Genomic DNA, 25,204 nt, shown 5'->3' on the forward strand with positions numbered 1-25,204 from the left:
AGCGCACGCTGATTGGCCGGCGTGAACCGACTTTTTCCTCTCTGCCCAGCGCTGTCAGAGAGTTGCATCACCTCTGGACGCCCGGCGGCGGCGTGGTCGCGGTTCTTTCTTGGTGCGCCCGCACCGGGGCCTTGCAGGTACCCCCCGACTTGCCCTAGGGGTCGCCCCAGGTAGTCCCCGCCCTGCCCGCGGGCCCCTATTGTACCCTCGCCTTACCCGTGGGCCCCTCCGGTACCCCCGCCCTGCCTACAGGGTCTTCCCATATTCCCCGCCCTGTCCGAGGGGCCGCCCCAGGTAAACCTCCCTCCCCCGCGCCGTGCCTGAGGGTCTCCCCAGGTAGCCCCCGAACCCCTGTGCCCGCAGGGTCTCCCCAGGTAGCCTCCCCCCTCTCTGCCCGCAGGGGCGCCCCAGGTACCCCCGCTCTGCCTGATGGCCGCATTGGGTGCTTGCGAGAATTTGGTGTGGTAGTTTGCTGGAGAAATTCAGAAGGTGGAGAAATGACTTGAAGATCGGGGCATTCCTCTGAAGAAGTCTAGTCTTAGCCCGCGGGAAGGAGGGTTTGTTGCCGCGTGCCTGGAGTTGGAGGGGAGTAAGCACAGCATCCCGGCCGAATACGCAGTGTGCCTCGTGCGTGTGCCCGCAGTCCGGAGCAGGACAGTTTTCCTGTGGGGTATGTAGCGGGGGGAAAGAGAACTCTTCTCAGGAGCTGCCCTGAGCTTGGTGCCTTGAGGCTCAGTAGGACTTGGAGGAGAGGGTGAGTCTGGAGGACCCTAGGAGGTACGACAGGATTTGGAAGTGTGCGTCTTGCTTCAGGAGAGGGGACTTTGCCGCAGTGACTGCAGCTTTAGGGTGTGTACGGAGCAAGTGGGAGATGACAGCCTCCAGCCTTCTGAGTTTGTGATGTTAAATGAAATGGTGTTGGGAATGAGTCCAAAAGCGAATAGCGTGTTTTAATAAAAGGGTGGGGCTTATTTTTAGCATTCAGGTTTTGCAGAAAGATCAGGAGGGATGAAACTAGAGGCAAAGTAATTGATTTAGGGGATTTCTAGTAGGACCATGAACTTTTAAAAAGTAAGTATCAGTAGGGGCGCTTGGGTGGCTCAGTCCGTAGAGCGTCAGACTCTTTATTTCCAGGTCATGATCTCAGGGTCGTGAGATCAGAGCGGCAGATCAGGCTCTGGGCTTAAGTGGAATCTGCTTGACACTCTCTCCCTCTCCCGATCTTCGCCCCCACTCACGCACTTTCTCTCAAATAAATAAATATATTAAAAAAAAAAAAAAAAGGAAGATTTCAAAGCCAATCCTTTTAAGCATTGTCTGGTGCCAGGAGGAGCCCATGGAGTGGGGGATAGATTGAAAAGGCAGGTGGGAGAAGTATCACTGATGGAAACTAAGGATGCTGGCCAACGGATTCCTTCAGAGGATCGTTTCTGAGCGCTTAAGAGTGTGTGGGCACACACCGGAGGATAGACAGTAAGAGTGCTTCTGCAGGCAGCGGATTTACGGTTGCATTGGAGAGTGTGTGAAGGAAACCACAATGTGTAGGAGAGGAACAGACTTAGGGGTGGGGGATATTAATTTTGAAAAAGGGGATTGATAAAAGCCTCAGGGAAGAGAGCGACCTTTTTAAGCTAGATAGTGCTAGAGTATGTGGGGAGAGGTCCAGATGCGAAAGCAGTCAATCAGGAAAGTGGTTTTCTCAGTGTGATGAACCTAGTGCTTGAGTTTTGTAAGAGTAAAGGTCAGGAGGAAGAGTAGTAATTTGGAGTAAGATCATGGTGGCCTTGAGTGCCCTAGTGAAAAGTCTGTACAGAATATTGGGAGAAAGGAGTCATTGAATTTTTTTTTTTTAATACAGAAATTATACTTTCAGAACTTCTCCTTAAGAAGTGGTATGTCGGATATACATTATTTTTTCTCTTTATTTTAAAAGTTTTTGTGATAAAGTTAATACATACCCAGAAAAGTGGTATGAAGTAATAAAGATGTGTGCTTTCATGCCCTCCCACCCCCACCATGGTAGACATAGTTAAATTTGGATAGCCTTCTAAATTCAAATATAAAATTATGTAAACATAGATTTTATTTACATATGTCTGTTTTAAGTCTCTTAAAAATGATAATACACATAGGATAAATCATTAGAACTGTGACTTGCTTTTTTTTTTCTCATTAGATAGGCAGTATGTATATTTGATATATTAGGATTATTTTTAATGCCTGCATGGTACTGATGTACCATAATTTATTTTAGTCACTAATTCATGGATATGTAAGAAGTTTTCAGATATTTATCTATAGGAACAGTGCTTCAATTAATATCTTTGTACATACTTTATACATTCGGGTAAGTGTATCTGTAGGGTATATGTTAAAAGGCTATGACTAAACTGAGAAAGGGGTGGAGATAGACCCACCTTGGGTTAAATTTGACTTCATGTAACATACTATGAAGACCTGGGGAGACAGAAGAGGGAACAAAATAGAATTAGAGGTCAGACCCACATGGCTTTGGTGATCAATTAGATGTGGAGACGATCTGGTACTGTTAAGGGGGACTCAGATTTCAGGTAATGGGAAGGAATAGTGGAACTACTAGTACAGTGGAATTAAAGACGAGCAGGTGTGGCAAGGAAGTGGATGGATTTTTGTTTTGTTTTTAGAGGATGAGAGAGAGAGTGGGGGAGGAGCCAAGGGAGAGGGGGAGAGAGAATCTTAGGTAGCCTCCACGCCCAGCACAGAGCTCACTGTGGGGCTGAATCTCAAAACCCTGAGATCATGACCCAAGTGGAAATCAAGAGCTGGATGCTTAACCACCTGAGCCGCCCAGTGCCCTTGGATGTTTATTTTTAAAGTATTTTTGTATGTTTTTCTAGGATCTTTTGAAGTAAACACAAGTAAAGTTCAAGGAGGGTATCTAGAAATTTCTGAACAGGCAGTTGATGCTAAGGAGGTCTGGGAGAGTCTGGAATAGGAAGATTGGAGGGTGAGGATTATGGTAAGAAGGAGGAAGAGGAGATTGCTTCCCTTAGCATGACCTGATGATTAATCTCCCTCCTCCTCCTGCTCCCCACACCCCATGCCCTGTGGTTACTGGATGCTGTTTGCAGGTACAGCTCTCCAGTGGATGTGAAGGGCCAGAGCAACCCTGTGATTTATGCATGGGGGCTGTTTCTCCTCAGCAGCCGCCATAGCCCGGTCACTGATACATGGCTCCTCCTGTGCCATTAGGTCGCATCTTTGTGTTTGGCATAATCACTGATTCTTAACCTTTTGGGGAATAGAAGCTTCCTAGAAAGTTTTCTAAAACTTATGAGCCCTTTACACCAAAAGCTTAAATCTCATTTTCTCAAATAAATAAATAAATAAATAAATAATTTTCAGATAGATGTTCCTGAATAATGATTAGAACAGTTCAAGATTAGTGACTTAAAAACTTTTCTGTGCATGCGAATCCTCTGGGATCTTATTAAAATTTAAAATGCAGGTTCTTCGGAAACCGGGGATGTACTGTATGGTGACTAACATAATATAATAAAAAAAATTTAAAAAAAATGCAGGTTCTGACTGTGTCCAAGGTGGGCCAGGCGAGTCTACTGTAGTCAGCTCCCATAGATGCTGGCAGTTCTAGAACCAGCCTTGAGGAGCCTTAGAAGTGACGGAAAGAAATGTGTTGATATCCGAAGATCTGTTAATCTTCGGATGTAGCCCCTTCAGTTTTGGTTGGCCTCTAATAAGGTGGTCACTGAACCAGCAGGTCCCCTAATAGATCATTAAGTGCACAGACTCACACCCTTACCATCCATGAAAGGCCAGACATTGTAATAAGATCCAAAGATCCAAAATGCCGTTCAGCTTCTGTGCAATACCATTTAATGACACACCTAGTCAGAAATGGATGCTTGGATTCATTAAATGGCCCACCTGTTCTTGTCTTACTGTTTTCCGTATATAAAACCCAAAGAAAGCTTCACATCTCAAAAATAAAGAAAAGGAGAGGCACTGCTGGTTTATTAAAAAAAAAAAAAAAAAACCTTTAAAAATTAAAAAAATATGTATTTTTTTAATTGTTTTTTGGATGGCATGTGTCAGTTACAGTGCTTAGGTTTTGATGCTTTCAGAATTCGCTAGGTATATAGGTCTCTTTGCTCCTAGAGTCAGTTACCTGGACTGTTAAAGTTATGGAGTTCTTTCTTTTTTTAAAGATTTTATTTATTAATTTGACAGAGACAGAGTGCACACAAGCAGGGGAGCTGCAGAGGCAGAGGGAGAAGCAGACTCCCCGCTGAGCAAGGATCCCGACACGGGGCTCAATCCCTGGACTCTGGGATCATAACCTGAGCTGAAGGCAGACGCCAAACCGGCCGAGCCACCCAGGCGCCCCAAGTTCTTGAGTTCTTAAGATTCTCCATCTTCTCTGTTGTTTTCTCATTATTAGCTATCTTGTCCCCTTTTAATCTGATGTTGGCTTAGAAACCTGGTCACCAACCTTATTAGAATTATTAAGTAAGGGGGCGCCTGGGTGGCACAGCGGTTGAGCTTCTGCCTTCAGCTCAGGGCGTGATCCCGGCATTATGGGATCGAGCCCCACATCAGGCTCCTCTGCTATGAGCCTGCTTCTTCCTCTCCCACTCCTCCTGCTTGTTCCCTCTCTCGCTGGCTGTCTCTATCTCTGTCAAATAAATAAATAAAATCTTAAAAAAAAAAAAGAATTATTAAGTAAGAATATGTAGGCTTTGAGGAGGATGGGTTGGAGGATTTTCACTAAATATTTAAGTCCCAGATTGATCAGGTGTTTCTGCAGGGGTTATTAGCAAAACTCTTAAAAAGCCACTTTAAGATTTCTCTCACTAGGGGCTAAATCCAGGATGTATGCAGCTTGTCTGATAGAAAAATCATGAATAAGCAATAAAAGGGATAAAATAGAAAATTGGAATGAGTTAGGAATTACTTGAATGTAGGAGTCTCATCTTTTTAGCTTTACATTTTTTTTTTAAGATTTTATTTATTTATTTGACGGAGCCAGTGAGAGAGGGAACACAAGCAGGGTGAGTGGGAGAGGAAGAAGCAGGCTCCCAGCGGAGAAGCCTGATGCGGGGCTTGATCCCAGGACCCTGAGGATCACACCCTGAGCCCGAAGGCAGATGCTTGACGACTGAGCTACCCAGGCGCCCCTAGCTTTACATTTTTTTTAGATTTTACTGTTTTCCTTAAAGAAACGAGGTTATCTCAACAGAAGTGCTTTCTGTCCTGTGAGTGTAGGTAAGAATTCTTAAATACTTTGAGACATTTTTTTCAGGTTAATGAATTTTTAGTATCCTTACATAAATTTCCAAGATTTTCTTTTCCTCTTAGAAGTATATTGTCTAATGTTACATTATAGTTAAGAAATAAGTGAAGAATGTGATTTGGAAACAAGTTTTACAATAATCAAAAAGTACTGGGGCACCTGGGTGGCTCAGTTAGTTAACCATCTGCCTTCGGCTCAGGTTGTGATCTTGGGGTCCTGAGATCGAGTCCTGAATCAGGCTCCTTGATCACCGGGGAGTCTGCTTCTCGCTCACTCTCGTTCTCTCTCAAATAAAATATTAAAAAAAAAAAAAAAAGTACTATGTATTCCTACTTCACACAATATACGAAAATAATTTAAAATAGATCAACAACCTAAAAGCAAGAGCTAACCCTTCACAACTTTGTTTAGGTAGCGGCTTCTTGAATATGAGACCAAAAGCTCAAGTAACAAAACAAAAAGTAGATAAACTGACTTCACTAAAATTAAAAGTGTTGGTGCTTTAGCAAGTAAGGTGAAGAAAATAAAGAACCTACAGGGGGTGTCTGGATGGCCAGTCCGTGAAGTGCTTGCCTTCAGCTTGGATCAGGGTTTTGGGGTTGAGCCGAATGTCAGGCTCCTCACTCAGCAGGGAGTCTGCCTCTCCCTCCTTCTCTGCTCCTCCCCCTACTTGTGCTCGCTCTCGCTCGCTCTCTCAAATAAATAAATGAAATCTTAAAAAAAAAAAAAAGACACAGAATGGGAGAAAATTTTTCCAAATTCTGTAACTGATAAGGGACTTGTGTCTAGAATATATGAAGAACTCTTATAACGCAACAATTAAAAGACAGCCCAGTTTAAACATTGGACAAAGGATGAATGGTAATTTCTCCAAATGAGATATAAATACTGCCAATAAGCACGTGAAAATGTGGTCAGCATCACTAATCATTAGGAAATGCAAATCAAAATCATAATGAGCTACCACTTCATACCTACTAGGATTTCCTATAATCCAGAAATCGACAGTCAGGAGTGAGGATGTAGAAAAACTGAAATACTGCTGGGAGACTGTAAAATGAGGCAGCAGCTTTAGAAAATATTTTTGGTAGTTTCTCAAAAGTTAAATACAGTTACCATATGATCCAGCAATTCTTCTCCTGGATGCAGAACCAGGAGAACTGAAAACATGTCCACACAAAAACTTATATGTGAATATTCATAGCAGGATTGTTCATAATAGCCAAAAAGTGGAAACATTCCTAATGTCCATGAATTAATGAATGGGTAAACTGTGGCATAGCCATAAAAAGTAATGAAGTATGAAGATGTGTTACAACATGGATGAACTTTGAAAACATAATAAATTCTAAGAAACTAGACACAAGATTCCATTTATATGAAATGTCCTGAGTAAGAAAACTCATAGAGCAGAAAGCAGATTAATGGTTGCCAGGGGGCTGGGGAAGAAGGGAGTGGAGAAGGACTGCTAATGTTGACAGGTTTTCAGAGCGGGCAGGGCAGAGCGGTGATGAAGATGTTCTGGAATTAGAGCGTGCTCGTGGTTGCACAACCTTGTGAATACACTAAAAAGCATTGAATTGTACACTCTAAAGGGTAAACTTCGTGGTGTGTGAACTATAATTTTAAAAAGCTGTAATGTTTTTTATGGTATTGTGTAGTGTCACGGGTAGTAATACGTACACTCAGTGTACACCACTCTGTTATTACTAGACTTCTCTGTTAAGAATAATAAATTTGATTTTCTCTTGCAGCAACAGAATGGTTCAGCAAGTTCCAGAAAACATCAATTTTCCTGCTGAAGAAGAGAAAATCTTGCAGTTCTGGTCCGAATTTAACTGTTTTCAGGAATGCTTAAAGCAATCAAAACATAAGCCAAAGTATGTGAATTTCTTTGGTAATGGCAGAGTCCTTAAGATTAGACTGAGTTCCATGAAGGCAGAAGCTTCATTCATCTTTGTGTGCCCAGAGTCTCCTAGCTCTTCTACAGAGTGGGTACTTTCAGCAGTAGGTACATGTTGAGTGGATGAGTTTTTTATTTATTAGGGAAGATTCCGTTTCTTTAAGAAGTCTGTATAGCATTTGTGTATCACCCTCTTCCATTCTACTTTTCTCATTCTCACTACCTGCACTTAAACACTAGACTAGTCTTAGCTTCCTGTTGGAGTACTACCTGCCTCTAGTCTCCATTCACTTAAAAACCAGTCCTTTCTTACTGTTTTCATCATGTATCTCCTGTATTCAGAAACTTTATGAGATGTTTGTTCCTGTTTTACTGATGGATAACTCAGGATCGGGATGAATAACCTGCCTTATGTCATGGATCTAATAAACTAAGTGTGGATAGTGTGACGGAGGTCATTCCAGCTCTGCCGTCACTAGCTTTTTTGAAGGCAGGACCTCCAGTAAATATCTAACCATTTACGTCTGTGAATTTTCTGGTCTTGCTGCTTTTCTTCTCCCCGGAGACTCTACTATGATAGCAGCTATCTGTAGAAAAATGTTATCCTAAATTTTTGCTATTTTAAAGTAACTTAATACCTCTTCATTTCCTGTTAGATTTACTTTTGCTATTTTAAAGTAACTTAATACCTCTTCATTTCCTGTTAGATTTACGTTCTATGATGGGCCTCCTTTTGCAACTGGACTGCCTCACTATGGACATATACTTGCAGGGACAATTAAAGATATAGTTACCAGATACGCTCACCAGAGTGGGTTTCATGTTGACAGAAGATTTGGATGGGATTGTCATGGCTTACCTGTGGTATGTTTGAGTCCCCAGCCTTACAAGGTTCTGAGTTCTTAATAAGCATTGGATTTTATCATATAATATGTTAATATGAATTTTTCCTACAATGTATTTTCTTTCTACAATATTATTTATAGTTCATTTTCTCTATAGACTTTTGAGATCCAATTTTTTAAAATTTGTGTTTTTTTCTAGAATGCTGAATTGCATTTATTTCAGAGGGTAGGGATGTTAACAGTCTTATCGCACATTTTCAGGAATATGAAATTGATAAGACACTGGGAATCAGAGGACCAGAGGATGTAGCCAAAATGGGCATTGTGGAGTATAACAATCAGTGCCGAGCAATTGTGATGAGATATTCTACTGAGTGGAAGGTATGTTGGGTTATTTTCAGTAAAATGAACAAAAACTTTAATTTTTAAATAGGAGTTGAAAAGGTTTATACTCGTTTTGTGCTTTTTATGAGATGTGTCCAAAAGTATGGCTATCTGTGTGAGGTTGTGACCTAAGAGAGTTGACCAGCCACTTTAAAGAAGTATTTAACTTCCACCTACAACCCTATTAAGCCATTAGCTTAAACTGCACCCTGTTTTTTCTGATTTCTATGTGGTTGACTGATCTTCAGTACTTAATCTCCTACCTGCTCTCTGAGTATGACAGGAATCAGGTTGTCCTAGCAAAAGGATTAAGTTGAATGTTGCAGTAAAAAAATTCTGGTGTTAAAAACAATTCCAATTTGGCCTCAGTGTTCTATTAATTTGACTCCCATCCTACTGCTTCTGTTCGTAAGTCCTGTGAAGGGCTGGCAGAGCTCCTGCCTCTCTTGTTCGGATGGGTGGAGGAGCAGAGGCCCCCTCTCTGCCCTGGTTCTCCAGCTAGTGTGTCTATGTATCTTAAAAACATGTCTGACTTCTGTTTTTCCACCTCACTGTCTTACCACTTTGACTTCTCAAACTTGCTGTTATTCAGAGTTCCGTATTCCGCGGATAGTATCAGTCTTCCAGGCTTCACACGCTATCCTCACAACCAGTCTTTCTTCTTCAGTGTCTCTTGTCAAGTCATTGCATTCCTACGGGCTGTCCCTGGCCCTTCACCCCCCTCCCTGAGTTTCTGTAACCATCTCCTGATTGGGCTGGTGCTCCCATTCTTTGCACTCATCCTGCCAGTTATTTCTCCCACAAGACTGCTCATCGTGGTCTTCTCTGCTCAGAATTTTGAGTAGTTTCTCTTTGTTGGTAAATAAAATCTGATTTCATCAGCCTGAAAATCAAAGCTCCTTAACTCTTTATTTTTTTAATTTTTAAATTTTTTATTAAAAATAATTTTTTTTTTTTTACCTAAGTTGATTCAGTCAAACTTTCTTGCCTGGTTGCCAGAAGGAAAAATCTAATGAATGTAATATGCATGTGGCTTTTTTTTTTTTACGCTTTTTGTTTTTGAAATAATTCATTAGAACAGCTTCAAAAACAGTTGTGAAGAATTCTCGTATTTGCCTAACTTCCCCAAATTCTAACACCTTCAATAATCATAATATAATTATCAAAAGCAAGAAATTAACACTGATACAGTATAGTAGACCTTCTTCAAGTTCAACCAGTTGTTCCACTAATTATTTCTGAAACAGGATCCAGTCTAGGAACACACATCGCATATAGTTGTCATACCTCCTTTTCTCCTTCAATCCAGAGGATTCCCTCAGTCTTTTTTTGTCCTTCATGACCTTATCACTTTTTTTTTTTAAAGTTTATTTACTTATTTAATCTCTACACCCAACGTGGGGCTCAAGCTTACAACCCGAAAATCAGGAGTCGCATGCTCTTCCAGCTGAGCCAGCCAGGCACCCGACCTTGTCACTTTCAAAGAGTACAGACCAGTTATTCTGTATAAAGTCCCCCACAGTCTGATGTTTTCTCATGATTAAGTTTAGGTTATGTATGCATTTTTGACAAGAGTGCTCAGAAGTGACATCATGCCCTTCTCGGTGTGTCAGTATCAGGAGGCCTGTGACGCTGATATGTCTCATTCGTGACATTAATTGTGTTCACTAAGATAATATATGTCAGGGTTCTCCATTGTTAATTTGCAGTTTTTCCTTTATAATTAAGTATGCTGTGGGGAGAGTCTTTGCAAATACCCTCTTTCTTATACTTTTGTTTATGAATTTTAGCATCCCTTGATGATTCTTGTCGACAACAATTACACCTGTGGTATTTGCCAAATGGTAGTTTGGGTAGACTTTTATAAAGGAATACTAATATTTATAAGTGACGTCGTCTGCATTATAGGATGAATGCCAAGAAAACTGGTTCTTAACCTTATGTAGCGTGTTGTTTAGAGTATAGGTTTACCTGAACCATTGGTGGTTCTGTTTCCCCAAAATCATTGTATGTGGTGACGATAGAAATGACACGCTGATGTGCGGTAACAAATATCATTGTCTAATAACCCTAATATTCATATTCTTGAAGTCCACCGTTACCAGGCTTGGCCGATGGATTGACTTTGACAATGACTACAAAACTCTGTATCCACAATTCATGGAATCTGTCTGGTAGGTTTACTTGAAATTTAAATATAATGAATATTCTGTTTATTGCTTAGTGGAGAGATTCTCTAGCATGAATCAGTTTTTCAGATTCATAATTATTTATCTAAAGTCTTTGGGATGGATTTGTTTTTTGTTTTTAAAGCTTTATTTTATTTTTTTAGAGCACGTTTAGGTTCATAGCTAAATGAGAGGAAGGTACAGAGGTTTCCCCTATTCCCTGCCCCCACGCATGCATGGCCTCCTCCACTACCAACATCCCCACGAGAATGGGACATTGTTACCGTTGATGATATGCACCGACACATCATAATAACCCAAGTCCATAATTTACGTTAAGGTTCACTCTTGGTGTTGTATGTTCTGTGGGTTTGGACAAATGACATGTAATCATCATGTTAGCATCATATATGAGTATTTTCATTGTCCTAAAAATCCTCTGTGCACCAACTGTTTCTCTCTCTCAACCCCTCGATTTGTTTTTGAATTCAGTAAATTTTGGATTCTGCTAAGGTAATAGGATATGCATGTATTCTGGGGTATATAACGGCTCCAACAGGTCGAGCAGCAACCTGTAATCAAATACATTAGTATTTTTGCATCAGAACACAATTGCTCATGCTAAGTAGATAAAACAGGATATAAATGGCCTGATGTCAGTTAAAGGGTTTTGTGGGTTTTTTTTTTTTTTTTTTTTTTTTTGCCAAATTGGTATCAAATTTAGGGAATTTAAGTTTCTGAAGTGTTTTTTTTTGTTTTTGTTTTGTTTAGTAAGTCTAAGACCTTGTGTACTTGAATTTTATACTGAGACAAGTTGCATAGTGCAGTCACTTGCATAGCAAGTTACTTCTTCTTACTATTGTTACTTCTTTTTGCTATTAGAAAAAAAGTGTTGCAATGTCAAAGTCTTAATAGGTGAACCTCTTAAAATAGTATGAGAATTATTACATATCCTTACTGGGCAAGCAGGCACCATTATTATGATTCCAAAAGCGCCCTCAGTACGTACCTCAGGCCAGGAGGAAGTCCTGCGTTGATTAAATTATGTGTAGTGACGGGAGTTGCAAAGCTGTTTTGTGCTGTGCCCTGTCCTTGTGCTGCCCTGTAGGCTCTTGTGGCTCTTACTGCCATCCTGTCCACTGGCTTGCATTTCTGTTAGTCAAGATCTGTTGTATGTGCTTGGCACGAGTCCGTGGCCTTTGAGGAGCTAGGTGCTTTGGGGGACAGTTCTCAGACCCTGACTTGGCAGGCCCCTGTGGTCGCATCTCCAGACCCACATATCCGAGGTCGGAAGCTGATAAGAGTCTCTGACATGCCAGAGACTCTGGAGAGGGGGCTTTCCATTCACTGAGCAGCTAGAATTCTCATGATGAGAGAAGCTCTAAAAACCAGGATTTGGGTTAAACACCTGAAAAAAAGATACTATTAATGCTCTGGATTAGGGCTGTCAAGCACTTAAATGTGGCCGGTATGGCCAAGAAACTGAATATCTCATTTTAGTTTTAATTTAAGTGAGCACATGTGGGGGTGCCTGCCTGGCTCAGTTGGAGTGTGACTCTTGATCTCAGGGTTGGAAGTTCGAGCCCTATGTTGGGTGTAGAGATTACTTAAAAATAATTTTTTTTTTTAAAAGAGCACATGTGGCTAGTGCCTACTATGTTGGGCAATATAGCTCTGTGTAATACTTCTCACTTTACATGAAAGCGTACTGGAATCAGAGGAAAACGGTTTTTAAAGCTTCTCAGTATTAGAATGTTAGTTACTCCTGAGGAACATGTTGGCACATAAGTAAGGCACATGGGTTTAGAGGGAATATAAAAAGATAGTAGGAGATACCTTTAATAATGATAACATTGATAATGGCAGATAATTTAGATTGAGTCGGTGCTTTTGACTGACTTTTGATATAAAGTACTTCCATATCAGTTTTCCCAGATGATTTAGAGAGTCCTTTGAATTGGGTTTGGACCCTGTTTGAGGTGTAGGCAGGTGACTGACTTGTCTGAGATCATAGTTTATTTTATGATTCCTAGGTTTCAAACTGGGTCTATGATACCAAATCTAATATTCCTTCTCTAGTCTTCTGTGAATGTCCTTGAATCAAAGCATATAATTTAAGACTGAGTTTAAACTTGGGAAATTTGAGGAGTGCCTGGGTGGCTCAGTCGGTTAGGCATCTGACTTCAGCTCAGGTCATGATCCCAGTGTCCTGGAATCGAGCCCCACATCAGGCTCTGTGCTCAGCAAGGAGTCTGCTTTTCCCTCTGCCTCTCCCGCTACTTGTTTTCTCCCCCTCCCCCAAACAGATAAGTAAAATCTTAAAAAACAGAAAACTTTGAGAAATTTGTGCTAAGTTGGCAGCATAGGAATATCCGAAAGTCACTTACTGTCACATACCTACAGTTCCCTGGGAAAGACATGAAAACTAGCTGAACAACTCCTGCACAACAAAAGGCCTACATTAAGATGGGTAGGGGAGGCAAAGATTGATTGATTGATTGATTGATTGATTTACTTGTCCTAGAGCTTCCAGCTGAGGGGTGGGCTTCAGGTTTACCACTATATCTGTGGGCTACAAAGGTGCCCTCAGGAATGTGCCCCAGGGGACACCGTATTTGTGCTGTCCCTCAGCCTCACTCCAGCTCACTGATACCTCCCAGAAAAAAGTTCATACAGTTGTCTGGAGACCCAGTTTTTGCCGTTGATAGCCAGACGACACCTCCAAATTGCCTGAGCTGGAAGTCCACAAGCTTTACAGTGTGTCCCACATGGCTGTATACATTGGCATACTTTATTTTTTTTAGGATTTTATTTTTTATTAGCACAGAGGAAGAGGGAGAAGCAGACTCCCCACTGAGCAGCGAGCCTGGTGTGGGGCTCGATCCCAGAACCCCGAGATCATGACCTGAGCCAAAGGCAGAGCCTTTACCGACTGAGCCCCCCAGGCGCCCCTATTTGCGTGTTTTATAAAAGCTGCTGCCTGAGTGTCTGGATTCACATTCAGCCTGAAACTAGGTTCTGACAAAACTTGCCCTGGTACACTCATAGGTCTTGGAACACTTTCACCAGCTGTGACCTATTGAAAATACAGTCAGGCTGCTTAGACACTCACAAGGGTTTGAGAGACAACCAAGAACTCTAGGGCAAGGTTGAACAGTAAAGTTCATCTCCTGCATAAGAGTGCTCCTTCAAGAGTGGGAGACGTAGAGGTTTTGCCTGGTACAAAGAAACCCAGAGAATCAAGCAAAATGAGGACAAGTTCTAAACAAAACAACAAGAAGAAACCTCAATGAAATGGAGACAAGTGGACTGCCACAATATAGAGGGACCTCAAAAATTTACAACAGAAATACCATATGATACAGTAATTCTACTTCTGGGTATTTATCAGAAAAACCCAAAAACACTAATTCGGAAAAAAAGTATGTGCCCTTCAGCACAATATTATTTACAGTTGCCAAGATACGGTATCAACCTAAAAGTGCACTGATTGACAAACAGATAAAAAGGATGTTGGGGGGGTGTCTGGGTGACTCAGTCAGTTGAGCGTCCAACTCTTGATTTTGACTCAGGTCACAATCTCAGGGTCAGTGAGATCAAGCCCCATGCCAGGCTCTATGCTCACGTGGAGTCCGCTTGAGATTCTCTCTCCTTCTACCTCTGCCCCTACCCTGCTTACCTGGGTGCTCTCATCTCCAAAATAAAATAAAATCTTTAAAAAAAAAAAAAAAAAATGGGGGGGTGGCCCCTGGTTTGCTCAGTCAGTTAAGCATCCAACTTTTGATTTTGGCTCAGGTCACAATATCAGGGTTGTGAGATTGAGCCCCACATCGGGCTCCACACTGCGTATGCAGCCTGTTTAAGATTCTCTCCCTTCGGAATGAAACATGAGAGACTATGGACTATGAGAAACAAACTGAGGACTTCAGAGGGGAGGGGGGTGGGGGAATGGGATAGGCTGGTGATGGGTAGTAAGGAGGGCACGTATTGCATGGTGCACTGGGTGTTATACACAACTAATGAATCATCGAGCCTTACATCGGAAACCGGGGATGTACTGTATGGTGACTAACATAATATAATAAAAAAATCATTAAAATAAAAAAAAATTAAAAAAAAAAAAAGATTCTCTCCCTTCCTCCCTCCCCTCCCCCCAAGAAAAGGATATGGGGGAGTGGTGTGTGTAAAATAGAACATTATTCAGCCATTAGAAAGAGTAATTCTTGACATTTGACAAAATGGGTGGACCTTGAGGGTATTATGCTAAGTGACGTAAGTCAGAAAGATAAATACCGTATGATTCACTTACATGTGGAATCTAAAACAACAAAACTTGGGGCACCTGGGTGGCTTAGTCGTTTAAGCGTCTGCCTTTGGCTCGGGTCATGATCTCAGGGTCCTGGGTTCGAGTCCCACATTGGGCTCCCGGCTCAGCGGGGAGCCTGCTTCTCCCTCTGCCTGCGCTTCCCCTGCTTGTGCTCGAGCTCACTCTGTCTGTCAAATAAATAAATCTTTCAAAAAATAAAATAACAAAACTTAAAGACACAGCAGAGTGGTATTTGCCAGAGGGAAGAGGGATTGGAGGTGGGCAATGAGTAAAGGGAGTCAAGAGGTACAAACTTCCAGTTATATGTAAATCACGGAGATGTAGCATACAGCGTGGTGACTGTAGTCAGTAATATTGTAGCACATATTTAAAGGTGCCCAGATGATAAATCTTAGAAGTTCTCATTATAAAAAAAAAAAATTGTTGTAACCTTAGTGGTGGATGGTGACTAGACTTAGTATGGTGATGATTGTGCAGTGTGTACAAATACAAATCCTCATATTGCTGAATCTGATATAGTGCTACATGTCAGTAATGCCCCGATAAAAAAATAATAAATGGGAAATTTTATATAAAACATCACTTTTTAATCTTTGTTTAAAGCCAAGTAATACTATGAGAAAATATGCAGTTTTCCATAAAAATGTATTTTGGCAAATGGGAAAGAGTTTAAATTTATTTAATGTACCAAGCACGTAAATTGGACTATAAAAATTGTACCTAAAGACAGAATGAAGGGTTCCCACCAACGCATCCTGACATCCAGCTGGGACAGGTGAGTAGGCACCACAGGAGACCCCAGGATAACTGTTACCATTGACATTTCAGCATCTTGGTACATTTAGCTTAAAGCAACACGGTTAAATGTTAGTAAAAGTTTTTGACTAACTGTAGGAGAGATATCCTAATCCCAATTACTTATTCTTTTTAAATTGCCTTTGTAAAACTGCCCATTATAGTAAAATTTAAGCAGTACACCAGAAAACTACTAAGAAAAGCAAAAACTCTGATATCCAGCCATAGTTAACATATTGGTAAAAATTTGCTTTTTCAGCATCTCTAAAAATGGATACGTAGTTTTATCCAGTTAGTACCTCAGTGTACAATATGGTGTGGATTGCTTTTCTCACTCAACATCAAGTCATGAACATCTTTGCATCGACAGATGTGAACACTGTTAATGTCTATACAACGTCTCCTACGACTTTGTTGTAATTTACCAGCTAGTCCCCAGTTGAGAGACAGGATGTTTCCATTTGATTAGCTGATAGACAAACTGGCATAAATGTCTGAGTTTGGGGGGACAGGATTTTGGTTGTGTCATTGTTGTAAAACTGTGTCTTTACTTGGTAGGTGGGTCTTCAAGCAGCTCTATGATAAAGGCCTTGTGTATAGAGGTGTGAAAGTCATGCCTTTCTCCACCGCGTGCAACACTCCACTTTCCAACTTTGAATCTCACCAGAACTACAAGGTGCGTGTGACGTCATCAGGCATTAACTTGTGCATATGGAAGTCAAAGGGTTGTGATCACAGTAACCAGTCCCTGTGTGGAATGTTAGCCTTGGGAGTCCGTCAGATCGACCGTTTCTTACGGAGTGCTGGTAATGTTGCCAGTCACTGAACTGAGGTCTGTGAAGGGCAAAAGTGAGGAATTTTGTTCCCCCGTGAGATTTCTGAATGGTGTGTCTCCACGTGATAGCTTCTGCTTATTTTGACTGTATCGTGGTGCCTCTCTCAGGTTAATAAGTCCACCTCTGCCCTGTTTCTCTCAGGTCACTGCTTTTGGAAGATTTGTTGGTTTGGATGAGGAAGCCTCATCCGGCACCTTGTGGTATCACTCATTCATTATGAGTATTTGGAAGCAAGTCTGGCTTGTCCTCAGTTGACAGTATCTTCTCTTTCCTGATGAGCGGAATAACTACTGCCGCTGCTCTGATGGGAGAGTTGAGACGGGTCCGATGTTCACCAAAGTACCTTCACTGCTTTACCTTCTCTAGAAGACGGTAATGGCAGTGAGCCTGAGACGTGGAACGTCTGTTCTCGTGTGTGTGTTCAGGAGGTGTTTTCGTTTCTGAGACTTCATCTAGCCCTCCTTGTTTTTAAAGGACCCAATTTGTTTGGAAAGTGTTACAGATACATTATATATTTTTAAACTCAAGAAAACTTTATTTTTTTTAACATTACCATAATACCACTCTCACACCTAAGAAAGTCCACAGTCATCAGTAATATGAAATATCCTAGTGGTCGGTATCATCAGTGTTCACATCTCTCTTTGTCTCTCGAATACCAGACCTCTTCCCTCTTCTCTGTTGTTGTTTCAATCAGGATCTAAGGAAGGTGCGTGTGTGGCAGCGGTTGTCTTTCAGGTTTGTTTTCATGTGGTCTCCATTTTGCTGTCTTTCCCCCTTTTTTCCCCTTGCAAATCGTTGTGTAGGAAACAGGTTTTAGAGTTTCCTACAGTGCATTTTGCTGGTTATGTGTCCATCGCCGTCCGTATTTTGTAGAAATTGGAAGCTCATGTTTGTCGGTGTCCTTCCTTCAGCGTGTGTGTCACGAAGGGAGGTCACTGTTTAAAATGGCGCCCGTTTGTATCTGGCTTTTCTCAGCACGCTGTTGGTGACAGTCACCTGTATTCTGTGGAGTTAGGGGTCTTTCGTTCTCGTTTCTGTGCAAGTGAATAGTGCACAGTTTCTCTCCACTTCACAGCCTGGTAGGTAACGGCTGTGTGGAATTTGATGTTTCTTTCCGTGCACGTGTTTATACTTTTACTACCTGCCGAAGTATTCATAAACAGTATATAGCATTCTCACGCTTGTCTTTAATCTCATCCATTGTACTTACTCTGTACCTTGCCTTTCACAGGAAATGTTAAGTTTTAAAGAGTCTTCCTCTTGATACATGTAGCTTTAAGTTAACTTCTATCCGCTGTGTGTTTCATATGACAGATTGCAAGGTACTCATTCTTCTGATAGACATTTTGAGTTGTTTTGAAGGGTATAGCCTTTTTTCTTAATGGTAGCAAACAGTGTTGCTAAGAACATTTTTAAACGTAAGTCCTGTGCACTTAAACGCTGGTGTTTTCGTTGGCTTCTAGATTTCTACGTGTTAGGTCCCCTGACTAGCTTGCGAGCTGCTAGAGCGTTCAGAGGGCATCCTCTCCTGTAAATACACAAGTGCATTCTCTGGGGACGAGCAGACTGTGCAGAAGCAAACTGAGTTTCTGTTCGAGAAGGTAAACCAGTTGTGGGATATAAAAGTATTGAACTTCTTGATGTTGTCTACCTTTTCAGGCACTGTACTATATAGAGACGAATTGTGCCCTACATTCTTTTTTGTGTCTGGGCTCTCTTGCTCAAGATGACAGTTGTGAAAAGTCATCCGTGTTGTGTGTAGTCGTAGATCATCGTTTTAATTACTGTCTGCACTTAACTCACCCACTGCACCATTGATGGGTATTCAGGTGATTTCCAGTCTGGGGCTCTGATCAGTAGTGCTACTGTGAACGTTCTAGAAGTGGGGAGCATTTTTACACATTTCTTCTGTGGGTTACATACCCAGGAGCGGAATTACTGAGCCGTAAGGTGTACTTAACATTTAGCTGTAGTACTGGGGTCGGCAAACTGAAGGGCCAGATAGTATTTCAGGCCTTGTGGGCTGGATGGTCTCTGTTGCAAGTACTCAACTCTGTCAAAACCATTCTTCTCTCTTGGGGCGTAAGAGCACGGGTGACAGCCAGAGTTGGCCCATACCTCATGGTTTGCTGCCTCCCACCCACTTCAAGGTGGGTGTCCTGATTTGTGCTCCCACCAGGCGGTTCTGATTACTCTGCTTTCTTGCCAGACTTAGTTAGCATTTTCTGTCTTTTCTCTCTAGCCATTCTACAGTTATGTTGGTTGCAACCAAGGTTTGGTTTTGTTTCTAACTTTTGACATAATTTTAGACTTACTGAAAAGTTACAAGAATTCTTGTTCGCCTTTCAGTGATGGTCACCCTCTTTCACCACGTCTGCATTGTCCGCTCTCCGAGGGCATGGCGGTAGCACAGGACCCTTTCAGAGTAGGTTGCGGACATGATGTCCCTTTTCCTCTAAAGGCTTAAGTACATAAGTACATATTTCTTAAAATCCATACTCTTAAGTAACTAACGTTAGGGAATCAACACTGATAAATATTACCATCTAATCTGTAGGTTGATTCTGCTAATGGTCCCAGTAATGTTGTTTTCAGCAAAAGAGAACGGTAGGTTATGTGTGTTTGTTCCGGTGCACCGTCTCCAGCCTTGCTGGGGTAGTGCCTTGGGCCTGTGATTCCTGACACTGGCATTCCAGGCACACAGGCCAGCACTCCTTCAGTGTGTCTGACGGTTCCCGTGTGGGTGGGGTGAAGTTTGTAGAGCTCCTCCTCCTCGGGGCACTTTATTCAAAATGCAGTGAGTGGGCTTGGGTCAGGGGATGAGTGTTTATACTGAGCTATCTATTAAATAATTTTAAAAATCCGGTATTTTCATGTCAGCATAGAGTTGGAACCAGTTTTTTATTTAATGAACTGAATTAATATTGGCATATTGCAGTTTTAAGTACATTGTGTTTTAAAATGACTCATTTTTATATTTTAGAATAAAGAATAATTCTGTCTTCCAAAACCATTATTTTGGTGACCTAACTTTTTATGGATTTAATATTAAAATAGGTCATTACAGTAGTGAAACTGTAATATTATTCCTCTTGATACATTTAAAATGTCTTTGTGACTACTAAAGTAATTGTTAAAACGTTTTTCAAGAATATAAAAAAAATTCATCGAAATTTCTTGCTTTATATTTTCTTTTTATAAATATGGCAACTGCTTTTTATTCTGAAATCTATTTATTCTTCAGGACCAGTTCCCCTTTCTTCCACATCTTCTATTACGGATTTTGTAAAAAGGTGTTTTATCTCATTTTATCTCAGGATGTTCAGGACCCTTCAATATTTGTAACTTTCCCTTTGGAGGAAGATGAAAATGTGTCTTTGGTGGCTTGGACGACCACTCCCTGGACTCTACCTAGTAATCTTGCCCTGTGTGTTAATCCGGATATGCAGTATGTGAAGATTAAAGGTAAGTATGGGCCTGGTTATTTATGACTGATACAGAGAAGATCACTTTAACTTATTTTGGGATAGAATGAAAACTTACATTTCTTTTGGAGTAAAAATAGAAGTTTTTGAAAAAGTGTTAGCCTTAAATAGAAAAATAATCTCTAAAAGAGGTGGGTTTAAACAGTAGGTATAAAAAAAGATTCCTTCTAATTTTCCGATTATACACATCACGCCCCTGTTAGAGACGGGCAGCTGGACATTCAGAGAGGTGGCCTCTCATCGTTGCTGGGAACCTCTGATGTGTGTTTTTTCAATACCACCAACCAGTGAATGTCATTCAGACAGTAGCTACCTGGAGATAGAGTTAGATTGCACAGGTTAAGGGCTCAGTCCTCCACTCCATCCCCTCCACCCCCAGAGCCTAACTGCAGATGCCACTTGCAAGTCCCATGCTAATGACGGACCCATGACCTCCTCCTCGGGTTAGATTGATTTGCTGGAGCTACTCATAACTCAGAAACATTGTACCGGTTTACTGTGAAAGGTTATGAAAGATAGACATGAACAGTCGAGGTGAAGTATGGGATGAGGCCTGGAAGGGTCCTGAGCGCAGGGGTTTCTGTCCCCCACAGAGCTGGTGTGGGTTGCCCTCACAGCATGTGGATGCGTTCGCCAACCTGGAAGCACTCCACACCCCATGCTTTTGGGATTTTATGGAGGCTCAACTGCTTAGGCAGGATTCATTAAATCATTGGCTGTTGGTGATTGAACTCCATCCTTAGGTGACCTGGGGCTTTCCAGAAGTCCCCTCATCAGCATAACAAAGGACCGTATTTAGGCTGTTATCACTTAGGAAATGACAGGGAACTTGAGAACTTCGTGCCTTTGAGGTATTCCCCTGGTAGAGAGTTAGCCAAAGTCCTGATGAAGCTCTTTCCGTAGAGATTGATATGAAAAAAGAATATTGTTACCTTCAGGTTGGATAGTTTTTGGAAGGAGGGGAGGCCAGGGAAAGAAAAGAAAACCATAACCAGAAAAGAAACGACTGTGCAAGCTAGGTGACTTGATTCACAGCGGCATGTGAGGAAGCGAATGATTTGAAGAAAGGCATGGGGGAGGTGAGGGCAGGGGGCAGAAAACAGGTGTTTTTATTACTATTACCAGTGCCTTGGGAGCAGGTAGGACCAGCAGCTAGTTTCTTGTGTTCCCAGCTGTGGACAGAGCCTCTCTGGGCAAGGGCAGGCCCACGGTGAGAGTCCCTGTGTCTCCCTGGGGACATGGCCATTCTCTAGTGAGCCTCATAGCCTGAGGGGCCTGATAGCCGGAGGACTTCAGTTCTGCCCCTCCTCTGCCTGCACGGGGACTCGCATACCTGCTGGGCCATGTGTCCTGAGTTATCCAGGAAACGTAGACTCCACCGACAGTGAAGTTCTGATGCAGCCAGAGCTGGTGGGTGCAGTGTTGTTTCTAGTAGCTTTTCAGTGAATCGCAGAGGCCTTCTCAGTGGTCCATAGATATCCTGTGTTTCTGACAGTGAACTGAGTATCCGTCATATCATGCTTTACAGGTGGGAGTTTAGTCTGTTTTTATAAGGCAATTTATCATTTGCTATTAAGTTGTAAATGTTTATACATTCATTCTAGCTTTTCTATTTCTAGGATAGTATCCTCCAGAAATACTCTAATAAGGCTACAAAGATACATGCAATGGTATTCATTACCCCCATGTTCTGAAAACAATTTTCATGTCTAGTATTAATTGATAGGTTAGAACTGACTTGCACTTCCTTAGAATGGGGTACTGTGCGGCTGTTTAGAAGAGTGAGAAAGGTCAGTTTGTGCTAATACATGGAAAGATGTTCACAATGTAGTATATGTGAAGACAGACTGAAAACTATACGGAGTCCTATCCCGTAATTACCTTTTTAAAAAAGTAGCCATTCACGTAAGATGAGTGTTAGTATACATGTAGAAAATACCTGGAGGGCGACACTCAGATGATAGTGACTTGTGGAGAGGTGAGATGAGCGGGGACTTTTACTCAGGGGGTGTCTTGGTTTGTTAATGTTAACGATTTTTAAGCATTCACATGTATTACCTCGGGTCGGAGAAAACAGATTAATACGTAAAATGCAGACTTCAGTTCAGTGCACGTGCTGTTTTTGTCTTGTTTGGGTCTGGAAAGCAGTGTGGGCTGGTGCCCTGGTGCATTTCTCTGTGATTGCTGAGCACACGGGTACAGCGATACGGGACCCTGCAAGGGAGGGTATGCTGCTGTGTGTCTAGACTCTGCCGAAGTCTGAATGTCCCTGAAGTCCACTTTTCCCCTTGCTCTCCTAGATGTTGTCAGAGGAAAATTACTCATTTTAATGGAAGCCAGATTACCAGCCCTCTATAAGTTGGAGAGTGACTATGAGGTCCTTGAAAGGTGAATATACAAATTACTGATCTGATCTGTGCGTGCGTGTGTGTGTGTGTGTGTGTGTGTGAACTTTGAAAGGTAAGACACTTTATTACCCAAAATCTCTGTTACTCAAATTCAGATAATACTACTGAGTATTTTCAGGTCACACATTCCAGCATTAACGACTAAGAAACAAGTAAATCAGGAGGGAATTGTGACTTGATGTGTCTGCAGTTTCATTTCTTTGAGGATTTTAGTCTGATTATGAGTTTGCCTTTCTCCTTTTTCTAGATTTCCTGGTAGCCGTCTCAAAGGCAAGAAGTACAGGCCCCTGTTTGACTATTTTGTGCAGGTGAGCTTAGGGAGCCGTACCACATGGGTGCCCCGTACCTGCGTGTGCCGGGTCCCTGCACTGCTCTGACGAGTCACTGCACTGCTGCCCCGTGGCTTGTGTGGGTGTCCCTATCTAAAGTCTGTCTTTGTAGTAGCAAAGTTAAATTGTGTTTGTATTGCTTCCTTGTTGTAATAATTAAAATCCTTTGGGAATGTTTTTAATACTTTTCTCAAATTATAAAAGGAAGCACATAAGTCTGTATGTTTTTATTGTTTATAGTCTGCGTGTCATCCAGGAAATTCATTGGGGGTTTTTTTGGTTTGTTTTTTTGGTTCAGTTTGTTTTGTTAACAAATTTTAGATAGTGCTCAGAATGTATCATTTCCAGGAAACATCATGATGAGGTGGGTGTTTTAAACCGGCACTAAGGCAAAGCTCATACATGTGGTAACTTAAGTTTTCTTAAGAGTTGCAGAGCTGTTCTGTGCAGTTTTCATTTTCTGACAGCAGAGAATCCATAGTTGTGAGCCCACCACCATCACCAAAGGAATAGGGTTCTCAGGAATTTCCCATTGATCCCTGTCTATTCAGGGATAGAGTTTGGTTAATGCAGGTGGCCTCTGCCATTTGGGCTCTGTCTGCAGTATGGCTCATATCTGTCTCTTCACTTCTGTGCACCTTGCGTGTTTTCCTCTGTTTCTCATCTTCCAGTTACAGTTGACCCTCGAACAGCAAAGGGGTCAGTGGCAGCAGCCGCAGCACAGTGCCTCGTGTCTCCCGCATGCGTAGCTACGAGTAGCCTGCTGTTGGCCAGAGGCCTTACCAGGAACACAGTCGCTAACACGTAGTTTGTATTTTACGTGTGTTATATACTATATTCTTAAACTAGAGAAAGAAAATACTATTAGGAAAATCATAAGGAGGAGAAAATACATAGTATTTTCAGTAGTATACGTATATTTATTGAAAAAAGCTTCTTGGTGTTTCAAAGAGTTCTGAACACTTTGTTTTCCCAACCATTAAGTATATATAAAAAGTTTTTCTCCACAAAAAGACACAAAGTACAAAGTCCTAGCACATCTTTTTAAAAGAACATTGCTGTTGTTTATGCTGTCCTAGCATAGAGAAAGCAAACTTTCCGTATTATGAAATTAGCAGAACGATGATATGTAAACTTGAAAAAGTTAGCAGTTGTGCACAGACACCGCTTAACTTACAATTACAGTCTGAGAACAGATGCAGCACTTCCAGGAACAGTTGCCTGGTGGAACGCGGCATATACCAGAACTGCAGCATGATGTGGAGAAGTAGGAATTTTCACAGAAGTATACTGGGCCATCTGTAACGTAGTTCACTATTATACAGGCTAAAGGAGAAAATCGGCATCTCAGCAAGTACTGAAAAACCTTTAATGATAGCTTCCCTGTGTTTAAGTCTCTTAGAAAACAAGGAATACAGAAGGCTTCTTCACTAAAAAGGAAAAAAAAATCCACATAGTGGTGGGCCAGGGGGGAACGGATGACCACCAGGAAGGCAATGTCCTGCATCCTGGGGGCATAGGACAGCTGCCCCATGGCCATCGGCCGCTGTGGCCACACATGGGCCAGGGTGCCTTTATGGGAGGAGTCTGTGCCCAGTCCCGGGGGTGGGAGAGCGGGGTTCAGGCCACGGCTACCCTGATGCAGCCCCACAGCCCGGTTCCCAGAGTACTCAGAACAGGGTTGCCAGGGCTGTCCCTGCTCTGTGGGCACATTCTGTAGCCCAGCCACCCTCCTGTCACCACAGGACCTGCAGCACTGCCTGGCCCCAGCGTCCTGGGGGCTGCTGATAGCCTCAGCAGGGCTCCCTGGGTACTCAGGGCAGCAGGTGTGACCTCTGCACCAGTAACGTTCAGTTCGGTCCCCTGGAGACTGGGGTGAGCAGCTGGAAAAATGCCTGACGGCTTTTGCTGTCCACTGTTAGGGAGAAAAATGCTCAAGTAGACCCGCGCTCTGCGTGGTTCAAGGGTCAACTGTAGAGGCCTTCCTCCTCCTCCCTGTTGGTGCTGATGGATTTCTCTCTGCTCCCTTTGAGCCTGTAGCCACTTGCCGGCACACTGCTCTCGAGTGTTCTCCACTTGGCCAACCTGCTTCCTAACCACATCCTCTACTATTGCTTTAAACATCTCCTTCGCTTCTTTTCCTCCCTCCCTACGTTTGTTTTCATAACATTTTCCTCCTGTTTAAAAAATCCGTCACCTTTCTTTACTGTCAGATGTGGTCGAGCCCAACCCAGTCTTCAAGGCTGAACTCAGGCAGCATCTGAAAAAACGTTTTTTGAAGTGCCTCTGGTTTCTCCTGAAAAATGTCTTGTACGTTCTTTTGTATATCTTAACGTATTTTATTGGATTTGTCTTAAAACTCTCTCACTAGGGGCTCCTGGGTGGCTCAGTCAGTTAAAGCTTCTGACCTTCGTTGGTCCTGGGATCCAGC

The 25,204-nt window shown here is 42.2% G+C and overlaps 1 protein-coding gene and 1 non-coding gene across 2 annotated transcripts in view; both read left to right on the forward strand.

Moving 5' to 3' along the window:
* Positions 1-34: 34 nt before the first annotated feature.
* The window catches only part of IARS1 (isoleucyl-tRNA synthetase 1), a 64,242-nt gene continuing 39,072 nt past the window's right edge, over positions 35-25,204 (forward strand). The window contains exons 1-9 of the mRNA XM_008690857.2: positions 35-137; positions 7,045-7,170; positions 7,901-8,057; positions 8,300-8,419; positions 10,514-10,596; positions 16,271-16,388; positions 19,869-20,016; positions 22,337-22,424; positions 22,692-22,752. Coding sequence (XP_008689079.1) covers positions 7,052-7,170; positions 7,901-8,057; positions 8,300-8,419; positions 10,514-10,596; positions 16,271-16,388; positions 19,869-20,016; positions 22,337-22,424; positions 22,692-22,752 — 894 coding nt within the window. The 5' untranslated portion in view covers positions 35-137; positions 7,045-7,051. The remainder of the gene's footprint in view (positions 138-7,044; positions 7,171-7,900; positions 8,058-8,299; positions 8,420-10,513; positions 10,597-16,270; positions 16,389-19,868; positions 20,017-22,336; positions 22,425-22,691; positions 22,753-25,204) is intronic.
* LOC121100173 lies at positions 3,082-3,213 on the forward strand. Its single transcript, XR_005831909.1, has one exon. It is a non-coding gene; the product is annotated as a small nucleolar RNA SNORA84 (small nucleolar RNA).

Source organism: Ursus maritimus, unplaced genomic scaffold (genome assembly GCF_017311325.1).
Source record: "Ursus maritimus isolate PB19 unplaced genomic scaffold, ASM1731132v1 scaffold_34, whole genome shotgun sequence".
Classification (NCBI taxonomy): domain Eukaryota; kingdom Metazoa; phylum Chordata; class Mammalia; order Carnivora; family Ursidae; genus Ursus; species Ursus maritimus.